The following is a 15,191-nucleotide window of genomic DNA, read 5'->3' on the forward strand; positions in this document are numbered from 1 at the left end:
GATCCGCCCGTCTCGGCCTCCCAAAGTGCTGGGATTACAGGCTTGAGCCACTGCGCCCGGCCGACGCCCATATTTTAAAGCATCACTCTGGCGCATGTGGAGAATGTAGCGTAGAGGGTAAGAACAGAAACTGGGGGAACTTTTTGGAGGCTACTGCAATAGACCAAGCAAAAGAGGATATTGCATTGGTTTGGACTTTTTTATCCACATCTTCTCAGTGAAGTCTTCCTGGCCACCCTATCTAAAATTGCAAAAGCCCCACCTTTCCCTATCAACTTTCCTATCCCCCTTGTTTCCTTTTTCTTCCCTATCTGGTTTCATTTTTCTCCCTACCTCTTGTTGCTATCTAACACACTATATATTTTCTCATTGATCTTGCTTAATGTACATCTTCCCATCTAGAATGAAAGCTCCATGAGGCAGAGACCTTGTCTCAGTTGTTCATTGCTATGAAATACAGTAGGTGCTCAATGAATATTTGCTAGACGGATGCCCTGAGTTCCCTGTGGAGCTCCAGACTCATACGTCCTGCTTCACGCCTTGACTTGAATGTCTAAGAGGCCACCTGTGCTTAACATGCAAAATACAACACTTGAGTTTCTCTCCATATGTTTCTCCCCATCCTCCATCTCAGTAATGACTTCACCATCCTCCCAGTTTCTCAGACCCAAATCCTAAGAGTCATTCTGTTTTAAATTTTTTTTTTTTAGAGATGGGGTCTTGCTACATTGCCCAGGCTGTTCTCAAACTCCTAGTCTCAAGCAATCCTCCCGCCTCACCCTCCTAAAGTGCTGGGACCAAGAGTCATTTTTTGTACTCTCTATTCTTGTGATACTTTTCAAAGCCTCCAAATCCTGGTCATCAACAAGTCCCATGGCCTGATCCTCAAGGCATTCCTCACACTGTCTGCTTCTCCCTCCCTCCCCTGATTGAAGCCTAAATAACCATCACCCTTGATGTGGTTTGGCCATGTCCCCACCCAAATCTCATCTTGAATTGTAGTTCCCATAATCCCCACGTGTCATGGGAGGGACCTGGTGGGAGGTAATTGAATCCTGGGAGAGGTTACCTCCATGCCACTGTTCTCATGATAGTGAGTGAGTTCTCATGAGATCTGATGGTTTTATAAGGGGCTTTTCCCTCTTTGCTCAACACTTCTCCTTCCTGTCATCATGTGAAGAAGGATGTGTTTGCTTCCCCTTCCACCATGATTTTAAGTTTCCTGAGGCCTACACAGCCATGCAGAACTGTGACTCAATTTAACCTCTTTCCTTTATAAATTACGGGTTGTTCTTTATAGCAGCATGAAAATGGACTCATACAGCCCTCCACCTGGGCTCTTCCATGGCTTTCTCTTTGGTTTTTCCTTCCCCTCCACCCCAGCAATATGTTTTCCCATAGTAGCCAGAGGTAAAATGCAAACCAGATCCTGTTGTTCCCCTGCTTAAACCTGCCTTCATTTCCAGCCTCCCTCCAGCCACACTGGCCATCCTCCTGCTACTGAGCCAAGCAGAGGCTGCTCCTACCTCAGGGCCTTTGCACCTGCTGTTCTCTCTGCCCAGCATGCTCTTCCTCCACATCCTATCGTGTCTGATGCCTTGGCCTCATTTGGGTCTCAGTTCAATATCACCTCCTCCTTCCTTCCCTAGTGCATTTCCCTAATAACTTATCATTCATGAAAAAGGCCTGCTGATGAGTTTTTCATTTTTTTGGTCTATAAAGCTCAGGCCAAGCATGGTGGCTCATGCCTGTAATCACAGCACTTTGGGAGGCCAAGGCGGGCAGATTGCTTGAGCCCAGGAGTTGGAGACCAGCCTGGACAACATGGTGAGACCCTGTCTCTACAAAAAGTACAAAAATGAGCCAGGCATGGTAGGGTATGCCTATAATCCCAGCCACTCAGGAGGCTGAGGCAGGATCAGCTTGAGAGTTTAAGGCTGCAGTGAGCCGTGATCGTGCCACTGCACTCCAGACTAGATAGCAGAGAGACCCTGTCTCAAAAAATAATAAAAATAAAAAAGAAAGCTTAGACATCACATCCTCAGCAAGACCATTCCTCACCATGCCCTCTGCACACACATGCAGTGTGCATGGCCCATTTCTGTCTCATAGCAGGGTTTATTTTCCTCACGCCTCTTGTCAGCGCCTGGTATTTTCTCATAGATGTGCTTGTGTGCCATGTCTTTCCCCTACATAAGCTCCTAGAGAGCAGGGCCATTGACTGTCCTGTCCACCGCTTGACCCTCAGTGCCCATAACAGCACCTGAGACAGAAGAGCTGCCCACTACTTATTTGTGGAATAAAAAAACCACATGACCTCAACTTCAGAAATACTAGAATTTCTTCCTTTCTCCATGTTTACCTGACATATAATATCCTTCAGAAAATGGAGCACATTAGCGTTTATAATTCCATACTCCAGTGTTTCCGGCATAATTTCCATAGCTTCCTTCATGTCGGTAGCTTCAGAGATTGCCTCTAAATAAAAACGGGTGTAGAATGTAAGGTCAGTGGGAGAGAAAGCAGCCAACAGTTAATAGTTCCAAGAGAACAGGAATCTTCTCCTTCTTCCCAAGTTGCTATAAGGAATGTTCTGGTTACAGATTCAGAATATCCCCTATTTGTGTTTAAACAAATCTGAGGGCCCATGAGAAGCTGAAATGGATACCGATGCACTGTGGTTCACGGATTAGTATGAACAGCACACAAGAGCTGCACACATTCGCTGATCTGGTTGGAGTATCTAACACTGGCCAAAACCAGAAATTATTTGGGTTGTCTAGAAATGTTGGCTGGATTCCTTGCTGCTATGGACTGAATGACCCCAAAATCCACATGTTGAAGCTTAAATCCCCAAGGCGAAGGCATTAGAAGGTGGGGCCTTTGGTAGGTGACTAGGTCATGAGGGTGGAGTCTCACGATGGGATTGGTGTCCCTATGGGAAGAGACAGGAGAGCTTGCTTTCTCTCTCTTGGCTCTCCACCATAGGAGGATAGGAGAAGGCGCCATCTGTGAACCAGGAAGTGGCGCTCGCCAGACGCCAGATCTGCCAGCACCTTGATTTGGACTTCCCAGCGTCCAGAGCTGTGAGAAATAGATGTTTGTTGGTGAAGCCCCCCAGCCTATGGAAATTTGTTACAATCATCCAAACTGGCTTGGGCACTAGCTTTGCCTGTCTTCACTCCCCAGCAAGTCTTCCTCAATTCATTGCCAAAGCATCTTTTGAGTCATGGGTTGTTTGAAAAGACCTACTTGGTAACATCTACCCTTCCAACAAACAAGGTTTTATTTGATATGTATTTACTCTACCTGACCAAAAATCAATCACCATGGTAAACATTTTAAAGGTTACTTGGACTGTTCCCTTGATCTAACTGGGAAACAAAACACACACAACAAATATACCCACTGAAGCCATTATTTCACAAGTTTCAGTCTTCACACCTTCTCCAAATATGTGCAGACATGCACTATCATTGGTTGAATACATTTCTTTATATCTAACACTTCTTTACTGGAAATTAGCTTTGAGAAGACTACATAAGAACCCAGTATGGAAAAGAAAGAGAGCTTGGCATAAGTGAAAGAGAACCACAAAAAGACAAACAGAAAGAGTGAACAAGTGCATGCACAACCACACCCCCTCAACACACATACGCATACACGTGCCAGAAATGTACCTTTGGTATTTCTGAGAAAAAACACCACATTTTGGTCCAGGAACTCCTTGGGAAGAGGGGCACAGAGCATGTGGAGATGCATCTTTTCCACAATGTGCTTCACAATTCTCTGAAACATGGGGAACAAAATCATTCATTCTTGTGATACATCCATTCACCTAAAGAACCTAATATCAAGTACACCTAAGCTCTCCTCTCAACACAATGGCTGGTCTCATGTTCTGACAATGCAGCCACAGCCACACAGTGGGTACCAGCTAAGGACAGGGGCTAAACTCACCTAGACTGAGCTCTCAGCCTGACTCCTCTATTGACCAACCCGTGCAGCAACACCTAAACAAACCGACCTGGCAAAGGTCCAGATGGAGCTTGAATTTTGTTTTGCAGATGGGACATATATATGAAGCAATGAAGCATGATTTTGGTAAGCATAGACCAGGCTGAATGCTTACATCCTAGCCTTAAACACCAACCTTGGGGTTTTCACAGAACAGGGTTCATTTAGCAGGCCTGTGTTGTCCAAACCCCACAGATGCCAATGTCTTCAGAACTGGCCTTTGGCTCTTGGGGTGACAACTTCCAAGCTTTTGGAATATCCTGCCTAATATGGGAGTCTCTGTGTACCTACAGCCTTGGGCCATGCCTGAAGGTATATGCGAACAATATGATTTTGGTGAATGCCTGTTTTTGTTTGCTGGGGCCCCAGTCATACAGCATCAGTTCAACCTCTAGGGTGTTGGTGAGGGCTGGAGATGAAGGGAAGCTGAGTAACTAAGGTCAGCCACGTGGATGCTCCATGACTGTGTGACTGATCCCCAGTAAAAACCCCAGACACCAAGGCTCAGGTGAGCCTCTCTGGTTGGTAATGCTTCATGCATGTTGTCACTCACAGCTACCAGGAGAATTAAGTGCAGTCCATGAAACTCTACTGGGAGGGAACATATGGAAGCTTGTGCCTGTTTTCCTCTGGTCACTGTCCTGTGTACCTTTTTTTCTTTTTTCTTTTTTTTTTTTAACTGATTCTAATTTGCATCCTTTCCCTGTAATAAACTATAACTATGAATATAATAGATTTTCTGGGTCCTGTGAGTCCTTCTAGCCAATCACTGAATCTGAGGGTGGCCTTGGGATCCTATAATCTCCATTCCAACATGATAAATCCCTTGGATGGGGCTGTGTCAGTTACCTTGAATTTTAGAGGGCGTCAGGGGTCCCCATTACCCCTCCAACAAGGACAAAGAGCCATGCTTACTTTGGAAGGGAGATTTTCTGAAATCTCTTTGTCCATTTCTTCATCCTCTACGTCGATTACAGGTTGGCCTAGAGATTCCGTTCTCAGTGACGCATGCTTAGCTGCAAAAACATCAATCAAAGTGTAAGAGAAAAGCATCCGAAAATTAGGTTTCCTACCATCAAGGGCAGCCTTGCATTTTGTGCACCAGTGCATTTCATTCAAAAGGCAAGTTATCAAATACCTGTGCATACCTTCTGCTCCAATCAATCCGATTGTGGCCTTGACTCACATTGTAATTGACAAGAATTGTGTTTCGTTTTTGACAGGGTGTCCATCAGAAATTTAACATGTTTGTGTCTGCATTCACTCAGGTACAGTGTCCACCCTGTGACCCTGTGACTTCTCTGAGGTTTTTTACTTAAAAGGGAATTTATCATAAAGATAAGAATTACAGGCCAGGTTCAGTGGCTCACACCTATAATCCCAGCGCTTTGGGAAGCTGCAGTGGGTGGATCACTTGATGTCAGGAGTTTGAGACCAGCCTGGCCAACATGGCAACACCCTGTCTCTACTAAAAATACAAAAATTAGCCGGGCGTGGTGGTGTGTGCCTGTAATCCCAGCTACTCGGGAGGCTGAGGCAAGAGAATCGCTTCAGGCCAGGAGGTAGAGGTTGCAGTGAGCCAAGATTGTGCCACTGCAGCTTGGGTGGCAGAGCAAGACTCCATCTCAGAACAAAAAAAAGAAGAATTACAGCTAGCATGTTAGCATTTACTCCTTTTTCACTATGAGATGCAAAACTTGTGAGGGACGAGAAGAAAAACAGTCTAAATGAAATGACGCATCTGTCTCAAGTCCACTCTGATTGATGCAGATTCAGAAACCTCAGCAGACACCAAGTCTCAGCCCTCAGAACATCCAACAAGCCCGCTGATTAGAGAAAGGAGCTTTCCCTGGGAGGTTTCCCTCACTCTCACTTTGAAAGGCACTGCAAAGTCACTGCAGCTTTGGCGTCAACTCAGTGTGAGGGGGCTGAATCCTCTCTGCTGTCAGTTTTCTCATCCATAAAATGGGACAGTAACATCTACCAACCAGATTCTGGAGGACTGAATGACAGCACGGGTAAAGGCATCGGCCCCGTGGTTGGTAGAGGAATAGTCTATAGACAGCAGTAGCAACATTATTAGAGAACTAGCAATAGACTACAGTAAAAAAAAAAAAAAAAAAAAAAAAAAAAAAATCACACTTAGGAGCAGGTGCCATGCCATAAATAGCCTGTAGTTCATTGCTAATTCTCTAACAGCATTAGAGTGGTCGCTAATCTCTACAAAAAATCAAAATGTTATCCAGGCATGGTGGTGCACGCCGGTAATCCCAGCCACAGGCTAGAAGATCATTTGAGGCCGGGAGTTTGAAACCAGCCTGGGCAATGTAGTGAAACCTCGTCTCTAAAAAAAAAAAAAAAACATTTTGAGATGGATCTCACTATGTCACCCAGGCTGGAGTGCAGTGGCGTGATCTTGGCTGACTGCAAACTCCGTCTTCCAAGTTCAAGTGATTCTCCTGCCTCAGCCTCCCAAGTAGCTGGGATTATAGGTATGTGCCACCACGCCTGGCTAATTTTTGTGTTTTTAGTAGAGAGAGACGGGTTTCATCATGTTGACCGGGCTACTCTCGAATTCCTTACCTCAAGTGATCCTCCTGCCTTGGCCTCCCTAAGTCCTGGGATTATAGGCGTGAGCCACCATAACAGGCCAAAAAATTAAAGTTAAAAAAAAAAACACAAAAAACTTAGCCAGGCATGGTGGCACACCTCTGTAGTCCCAGCTACTTGGAAGGCTGAGGCAGGAGGATCGCTTGAGCCCAAGAGTTCAAGGCTACAGGGTGCTATGATCACACCACGGCACTCCAGCCTGGGCAACAGAGCAAGGCCCCATCTTTAAAAAGGAAAATACACTTATGAATGTACTTAATGCCACCTAGAAATGGTAAAAAAAAAAAAAAAAAAAAAAAAAAAAAGTAAGTTTTATGTTACATCCATTTTACTACCATAAAAAGAAAAGAAGAAAACATATAATAATGTTAATTTACTTTGTGGGAAAGGGCTTCCCCGACCTTCCCACCTAAACAGCCTCTTCCCACCCAAGCCTGTCCTCTTCCTGGATGCACTGGGCTCAGAAGCTGAGAGTGCGTTCCTAGGAGGCCTCAGCAGACACTGTGGTGGAATCCAGAACTGCCATCTGCCTTATCAAAACCCACTTTAAGCCGGGCGTGGTGGCTCACGCCTGTAATCCTAGCACTTTGGGAGGCCAAAGTGGGTAGATCACCTGAGGTCAGGAGTTTGAGAGCAGCCTGGCCAACACGGTGAAACCCCATCTCTACTAAAAATACAAAAATTAGCCGGGCGTGGTGGTGGGTGCCTGTAGTCCCAGCTACTCGGGAGGCTGAGGCAGGGGAATTGCTCAAATCCAGCAGGCAGAGGTTGCAGTGAGCAGATATTGCACCACTACACTCCAGCCTAGGTGACAGAGCAAGACTTCGTCTACAAAAAAAACCAAAAACCCACTTAAAACAAGCCTTATTCAGACTATCTTTTATTTCTAACTTGTAGTTCCCTCTCCACAATCTTTGCTACTTGAGGGGATTACAATTTGGTTAAAAATAAATTCTTGGCCAGGCGCGGCGGCTCAAGCCTGTAATATCAGCACTTTGGGAGGCCGAGACGGGCGGATCACGAGGTCAGGAGATCGAGACCATCCTGGCTAACCTGGTGAAACCCCATCTCTACTAAAAAATACAAAAAACTAGCCGGGCGAGGTGGCAGGTGCCTATAGTCCCAGCTACTCGGGAGGCTGAGGCAGGAGAATGGCGTAAACTCGGGAGGCAGAGCTTGCAGAGAGCTGAGATCCGGCCACTGCACTCCAGCCTGGGCGACAGAGCGAGACTCCATCTCAAAAAAATAAATAAATAAATTCTTGGCCCAGAGCAGTGACTCATGCCTATAACCCGAACACTTTGGAAGGTTGAGGTGGGAGGATTGCTTGAGCCCAGGAGTTCGAGACCAGCCTGGCAACATAGCAAGACCCCATCTCTACAAAAAATCAAAATGTCATCAGGCATGTTGGTGTACCTCTATAGTCCCAGCTCCTCAGGAGCCTGAGTCAGGAGGATTGCTGGAGCCTAGAAGTTAGAGGCTGAAGTGAGCTATGACTGTATCACTCCAGCCTGGGCAACAAAGTGAGGTCCTGTCTCAAAAATAAATAAATAAATGAAAAGCACCGTGCCTTGAAGAGTCTCCTAAGAAAATGGCATCTGCAGTTTGCATAGTGGGAAGCCTACTCTACAAAACAGAGTACAAAGCATGTGTTTGCCAAGCTGAGATACTGCCGGTGTGAGCGTTTGTATGGTACATACTACACTCAGTTGAAGAGTGTCCCCCACAATGCATGTCCTCAAGAGGTGACCTCGTTTGGAAACAGGGTCTTTGCAGATGTAATTAGTAAAGACGAGGTGATATGGATTAGAGTGGGCCCAAAATCCAAGGTGACTGGTGCCTGTATAAGGAGAGAGGACGGCTGGGCACGGTGGTTCACGCCTGTAATCCCAGCACTTTGGAAGGCCGAAGAGGGCGGATCACCTGAGGTCCAGAGTTCAAGGCCAGCCTGGCCAAGATGGTGAAACCCCATCTTTACTAAAAATACAAAAATTAGCTGGGCGTGGTGGTGGGTGCCTGTAGTCCCAGCTACTTGGGAGGCTGAGGCAGAAGAATCACTTGAACCCTGGAGGCGGAGGTTGCAGTGAGCTGAGATCACGCCATCGCACTCCAGCTTGGGTGACAAGAGCGAGACTCTGTCTCAAAAAAAAAAAAAAAAGAAGAAGAATAAGGGGAGAGGACACACGGAGAAGACAGACACAGAGGAGACAAGGCCATGTGATGATGGATGCAGAGACTGGAGTGATGATGGATGCAGAGACTGGAGTGATGATGCTGCAGGCCGAGGACACCCTGCCCTCCAGACTGCAGTGAGGAGGCCGGGAAGGATCCTCCCCTTGGTCCCGCAGAGAGAGCGCAGCCCTGCCAGCACCTTGATTTTGGAGTTCTGGCCTCCAGAGCTTTGAGAATACATCTGTGTTTTTTTCAGCCACCCAGTCTGTGGTCACTTGTGACAGCAGCCATGGGAAACTACTACATGTGTTTATGCATGACCCAGCACTTCCTCTTTGTGCTTCATACCCAGTGAAAGTAAAAGCTGATTCTGGCATGGCAGGCAGTACCCTACTCCCGCTGCCAAGAGGGGAGGGGCTTTTTCAGTTCCACCCTCCCATGACCCCTCCCAACTCCACACCTCGTCCTTTATCCACGGACTCCACTTTTTGAGAATAAATCTCTTCTTCCTCTTTTTCCTCTGCAGACAGGACAGGTATCTCATCTTTATGGCCACATAAATGGGAAGAAAATATAAAACGTAATTGTTCTCTGCACGAAACACCTGATATATTTGCTTTCTGTGGAGCCAAGGGGTTGGGATGCGGCCCACAGGAGACTCGTTATGTTACAGCAGTATTCCTTACTGGAGCCAGCTTTCAGTGACAGCCAAGGAGGTTTGCGTAAATTCTGCCAAGAGACGAAGGATACAGAAATGATCAGAGTTACTACCAGCCCAGAAGAAATACAAACAACCAAGAAGCATAAGAAAGAGGCTCCTGGGTGCACAACACTATGAATGTATTTAACACCCTAAACTGTACATTTCAAAATTGTTGAGATGTAAATTGCAGGTCATGTGTATGTTACCACAATTTAAAAACTGAAGGAGGCCAGGCACAGTGGCTCATGCCTGTAATCCCAGCACTTTGGGAGGCTGAGATGGGTGGATCACTTGAGATCGGGAGCTCGAGACCAGCCTGGTCAACATGGTGAAACCCCATCTTCTATTAAAAATACAAAAAAATTAGCTGGGTGTGGTGGCACGTGCCTGTAATCCCAGCTACTCAGGAGGCTGAGGCAGGAGAATCACTTGAGCCCAAGAGGTGGAGGTTGCAGTGAGCCGAGATCATGCCACTGCACTCCAGCCTGAGAGATACAGTGAGGCTCTGTCTCAAAAAAAAAAAAAGAAAAGAAAAGAAAAAACTGAAGGGAGAAAAAAAGAGGCTCAACTACACTAACATTTACATAAATTAGAGTAAGGAAGTGCATCTACTTTTCTTCTATGGAATTGGCAAAAATCTAAAAAATGGCCAATATTGAATGTCGGGGAGGCTGTTGGCAAACAGGCGTCTCATCCACCACCACTGGCTGTGGACCAACAGGACCTACTCAAATTGTAAAAGACCATACTTGTTACAGATGCATTTCATTTTTCTAAATCTATCCTCCAGAAATACACAAAGTATGCAAGGATAGACGGACGTTGTTCCATTGTTTGTAGAATGAATACTCTGAAAAGCTAAGTGTCTATTAATTAGATAATGGATGAGTAGAATATGGTATATCTATGTATTTAAAATCTATCGTTAGTTAGAACTGTAGGTATTGACATGAAAAAATAACCAAGACAAGTGGTGGAGGGAGAGGTCACAAAATAATGTGTATATATAGTATGATATTTATAGTTTTAGGAACTCTATATATCCATATATTATCATTATAGAGAGAAATATAAATTGTAGATAGAACAAGGATAGACAGATATAGATGATAAGTAGGTAGGAAGGTAGGTAGGCTGATTAATTGATCTCAACAGCCCTAACCTTATGCCTAGACAGAGATAGACAGATGGATAGATAGATAAATAGGTAGATTAGATGTATAGATAGAAGAAGATGTATAGGTAGGTAGGTAGATAAATCGGTAGATAATTGATAGATGGATAGATAGATGATAGGTGAATGATAGGTAGATAGATACACAGATACATTGGTCAGTTGGTAGACAGATAATAGAGAGAGATAGATGTATAGGTAATTAAGTAGGTAGACAGGAGATAGATAGATAGATGTATAGGAAGGTAGGAAGACAGATCAGTCGGTTGGTAGATGATTGATTGATTGATTGACTGATAATCTGACAAAAGAGACAACCAGAAACACACCAGACTAATGATGGTGGTTACCCTGTAGGAATAGGAGCAGGACTGGGGCTTAAGGGATGGAGAAGAGTCGCTTTTTCTTTTTAGAGGTAATTCTATGTTCTGTGAATTTTTAAGAGAACATGTGTCTGGCAATATTTGTGAAATTCCTTTAAATGTAAGGAAGTTACTAAATGATATGTACAGTATGATGCCATTTTGTTTTTTCCAGAAGGAACACAAGTACCTACTGGATCAGTATCTTGGGTATCCGCTGCCCGGAAGGACACCTCACCTTTCTCACCACCACCTGCCCCAGTATCTGATTGTCTCCATTCCTATCATTTTTAACCAAGAGCAGAGAGAAATCTTGACCAGGGGAGGGGCAGAAAGAGGAGGGAAAAAAAAGGAAAGAAGGGACACACTGGGCTCTCTGCAGGTCCTCTGAACAGACTAGAACCACCTGTTCCCCAAAAATAATCTAGGGAAACTGTTTAAGGGTTTAATATGAGCCTGTAGGTTTAACAAGCAGAGAGTGAGTGACGGCGTGTGGAGCTGGGGATAAGGTCTCTTCTCCCCACCTGGCCAGAACCCCCAACACCCGACACCATCTGGCACCTCCAGAATCCGCAGCTTGGAGAGTTTCCAGAGACAGCATCTCCGGCAAGGAATCCATCAGCTTTTCACCATGAGGTGACAGTGGAGAAGAGATGGGAATGGAAGGGAAGACCAGGGACAGAGCCCAGAAACGGGTCAGGTAGCAGGGGTAGGAGAGTTCTGAGCTCCCTTTGGAGGGTCCAGGAATTAACCAGGGGGACCCTCTGAGGTGAGACTGAACTCTGCTTCCACACAGGATGACATGTGAGCTAAACACGTGCTAGTGAACACAGCAGACAACAGCCAGCCCACCGTTAACAGAGGCCCTTGGAGGGCTTCTGTAAGAAATCCAAGTCACATCCATTGTTTTAGGGTTTTTTTTTAAATTTTTTTTTTTTTTTTTTTTTTTTGAGACAGAGTCTCACTCTGTCGCCCAGGCTGGAGTGCAGTGGCACAATCTCAGCTCACTGCAAGCTCCACCTCCTGGGTTCAGGCCGTTCTCCTGCCTCAGCCTCCCGAGTAGCTGGGACTACAGGCGCCCGCCACCACGTCTGGCTAATTTTTTGTATTTTTAGTAGATATGGGGTTTCACCGTGTTAGCCAGGATGATCTCGATCTCCTGACCTCGTGATCCGCCCACCTCGGCCTCCCAAAGTGCTGGGATTACAGGCATAAGCCACTGCGCCCGGCCAATTTTTTTAAATGTATACGAAACCCAAGTTCCTGCAATGGTGGTACATGTTAAATGATCAATCCTGCGAGTGTGTTTTTGGCTTCCGTAATTTCACTTGGTGCCAGTGGAACTGCATACATCCGAGGTCCAGTTATAATCTAATGTCCAGGTCCAAAGGTCTGCCAGGGAGAAAAAATAATAGGCTGGAAGGTTAAGTTCCAAAAGGTGATCATACGGTCCTCTCTCCAGATGCACTAGGGATTTGTTATTGTCGTTTATTTATGGTTTTGGATTTATGATGAAGACGTTTTATTTTGTGCAAGCAAATAATGAATATTTAAAATAAATGAAGATGGCAAAGTGTGATGGTTCACACCTGTAATCCCAGCACTTTGGGAGGCCGAAGTGGGCAGATCACCTTAGGTCAGGAGTTCGAGACCAGCCCAGCCAACCTGGTGAAACCCTGTCTCTACTAAAAATACAAAAATTAGCCGGGTATGGTGGTGGGTACCTGTAGTCCCAGCTACTTGGGAGGCTGAGGCAGGAGAACTGCTTGAACCAGGGAGGTGGAGGTTGCAGTGAGCCAAGATTGTACCACTGCACTCCAGCCTTGGCCACAGAGCTAGACTCTGTCTCAAAAAAAAAAAAAAAAAAAAAAAAAAAGGGCTGGGTGCCAGGTGGCTCACACCTGGAATCTCAGCACTTTGGGAGGCCAAGGCAGGAGGATCACTTGACCTCAGTAGTTCGAGACCACCCTGGGCAACATGGTGAAACCTGTCTCTACCAAAAATATAAAAATTAGCCAAGCGTGGTGACGCATACCTGTAGTCCCAGCTACTCAGGAGGCTGAGGTGGGAGAATTACTTGAGCCCTGGAGGCAGAGGTTGCCGTGAGCCAAGATCGCACCTCTGCACTCCAGCCTGGGTGACAGAGTGAGACCCTATCTCAAAAAAAAAAAAAGGAAAGAAGGAAGGAAGGAAGGGAGGGAGGGAGGGAAGGGAAGGGAAGGGAGGGAAGGGAGGAAAGAAAGAAAATTTAAAAATAAAATAAAATAAATGGGTGTACCTGGTACCTTTAAAAAAAATCCAAGGTCTGCCGGCCCTGTCGCCCGAACCCAGTGAGAGGCCCTGCAAGGGATCCCCAAGTCCGTAAGGGGCTGGAAAAGTAGCCCAGGAAACTAGATAGCCAGGCAGGAGGTCCCGGCGGCTGTGCTCCGGCTGGTGCTCCTGTGAGGAGGCAGCTTTCCAGGTCCCTGTCTCCCGGCTGTTTCTGAAGAGAGTTGTCCTGCCTCCTCCTCTCACCGGCGCTGGCCCCTCGCTGCCCTCTCAGTGTCCCTGGGCCTATCAGAGAGTAGGTGGGGCTGGGAATCCGCCTCCACAGAGGGTTCTGGGACCCTGGTCACTGTCTTTTTGTATTTGCGATGCTAATTTGTTCAACATAAACATTTAAAGTCTACTGTAGTTTTTAAAAACTTTGTCTTAGCGTTACTTTACTTTTCAGGATATGAGGAGCCTTCAGAAGTAGAAAGGGGTGCTCTTCGGACCCTCCATGAGACCCTGCGACCGTCAAGGAGAGTGACAGTGAGCTGGGCCCCTGCCACACCTGGGCATGGCTCTACCCAGCCGTTTGGATTATTGCACAGTGGCTCTTGACTGCCTGTGGGCCTTGGGCAGGTTACTTAACCCCCTCCGTGCCAGTTTGCTCATCTGCAAAATGGGGATGAGCACACACCCGCCTCGTAGGGTTAAGGAGTTGATACAAGCGTTGGAACCGCACCTGGTACGGGGTGAGGGCTAAGTCAGTGTTTGCTGTGATTTTTCAATCAAGGTCTGACTTTCAAGTGGGCTGCGGGCCCAGGAGGGCAGGGACGTCTGTGATTGCTGGGTTCGCCCGGGGCCTGCACGTGGCGGGCGGCAGGCTTTGTGGACAGCACCTGAGGCCCGGGCCGGGCGATGGGCAGGCTCTAGCAGCCCCCACAACCGTCGGAGAGGCCGGGGAGGGCAGGAGGGAAGCCCGGGGAAGGGAGCGGCGCGTCGAGGCTCACCAATCTCCACCTCCACCTCCTCCGGCACCATGGTGCGGTAGATGAAGAGCGCCGAGGGGCCCTCCTCCTCGCTTGTCTGGTTGAGGAAGTGCAGGATGAGGTCCTCGCCCTGGCCGTCGTCGCGGTTGAGGAGGTCCTCGAAAAGCTGGGGGTCGGTGATGCCGAAAGCCGCATACACGCGGTCGCGCATCCACAGCACCCGCAGGTCGTCCATGGCGCTGCGCAGGGCAGAGGGAGCGGGGCACAGGACGGGCGTCCGTGGCAACGGCGGCCCTAGCAATGGGCGCCCCGGCAACTGCCACCGCCCGCCCAGCCGACAGCGCCGGCGCTGGGGGCTGCAAGCCCTGCAGTGCCCCGCGCCCGGCCCCTGGATTCCTGAACCCGCGCGCCGCAGCCCGCGCCCGGGCCCCGAGATCTCAGAGGCGCGCACCAGGCCCCCGGGCGGCCGAGGTAGGCTGGTTGCTCTCTGGTCCCGGCAGCGCGCATGCCCCTGGATGCGGAGCGGGACCCTCCGGGTTGCTGCAGCCAAGGGTGCGACCCCACCCCACGCCGACCCAGTCTGCAAGCAGCCCGCCCACCTCGCAGATGAAGCCGGGGCTAGAGAGGTGGCTAGACGAAGGTCACAGCACGTCGGCGGTGGCAGAGGCGGGATTAGAGGCCAGATAGAATGATACAGCCTCAGCCCTCAGCCACGTGGGTCGAAGGCCAGCGGAGGAGGAAATAAGCCGAGTTCCTGAGTTCCTCGTGGCCTAGGAAATCAGGGAAGGAGCAGGGTTCTTTGGCTTTCTCGCCAAACCAGACCATAATAAAATGAAACACCCACGTTTAAAAATATAGATATATTTATTTGTCATTAGCAAAAGGAAGTTCAATACTGATAGAAGATGCAAATTTGT

At 47.6% G+C, this 15,191-nt stretch overlaps 1 protein-coding gene across 1 annotated transcript in view; it reads right to left on the bottom strand.

Annotated features, from left to right (window-relative positions):
* The window catches only part of DNAH10 (dynein axonemal heavy chain 10), a 189,967-nt gene extending 175,360 nt beyond the window's left edge, over window positions 1-14,607 (bottom strand). Inside the window, 5 exon segments of the mRNA XM_017888965.1 lie at window positions 2,363-2,478; window positions 3,681-3,789; window positions 4,933-5,033; window positions 9,260-9,343; window positions 14,296-14,607. Of these exon segments, the coding sequence (XP_017744454.1) occupies window positions 2,363-2,478; window positions 3,681-3,789; window positions 4,933-5,033; window positions 9,260-9,343; window positions 14,296-14,509 (624 nt within the window). The 5' untranslated portion in view covers window positions 14,510-14,607.
* Window positions 14,608-15,191: the final 584 nt, after the last annotated feature.

The sequence above is a fragment of the Rhinopithecus bieti genome, unplaced genomic scaffold (genome assembly GCF_001698545.2).
Source record: "Rhinopithecus bieti isolate Rb0 unplaced genomic scaffold, ASM169854v2 scaffold_574, whole genome shotgun sequence".
Classification (NCBI taxonomy): domain Eukaryota; kingdom Metazoa; phylum Chordata; class Mammalia; order Primates; family Cercopithecidae; genus Rhinopithecus; species Rhinopithecus bieti.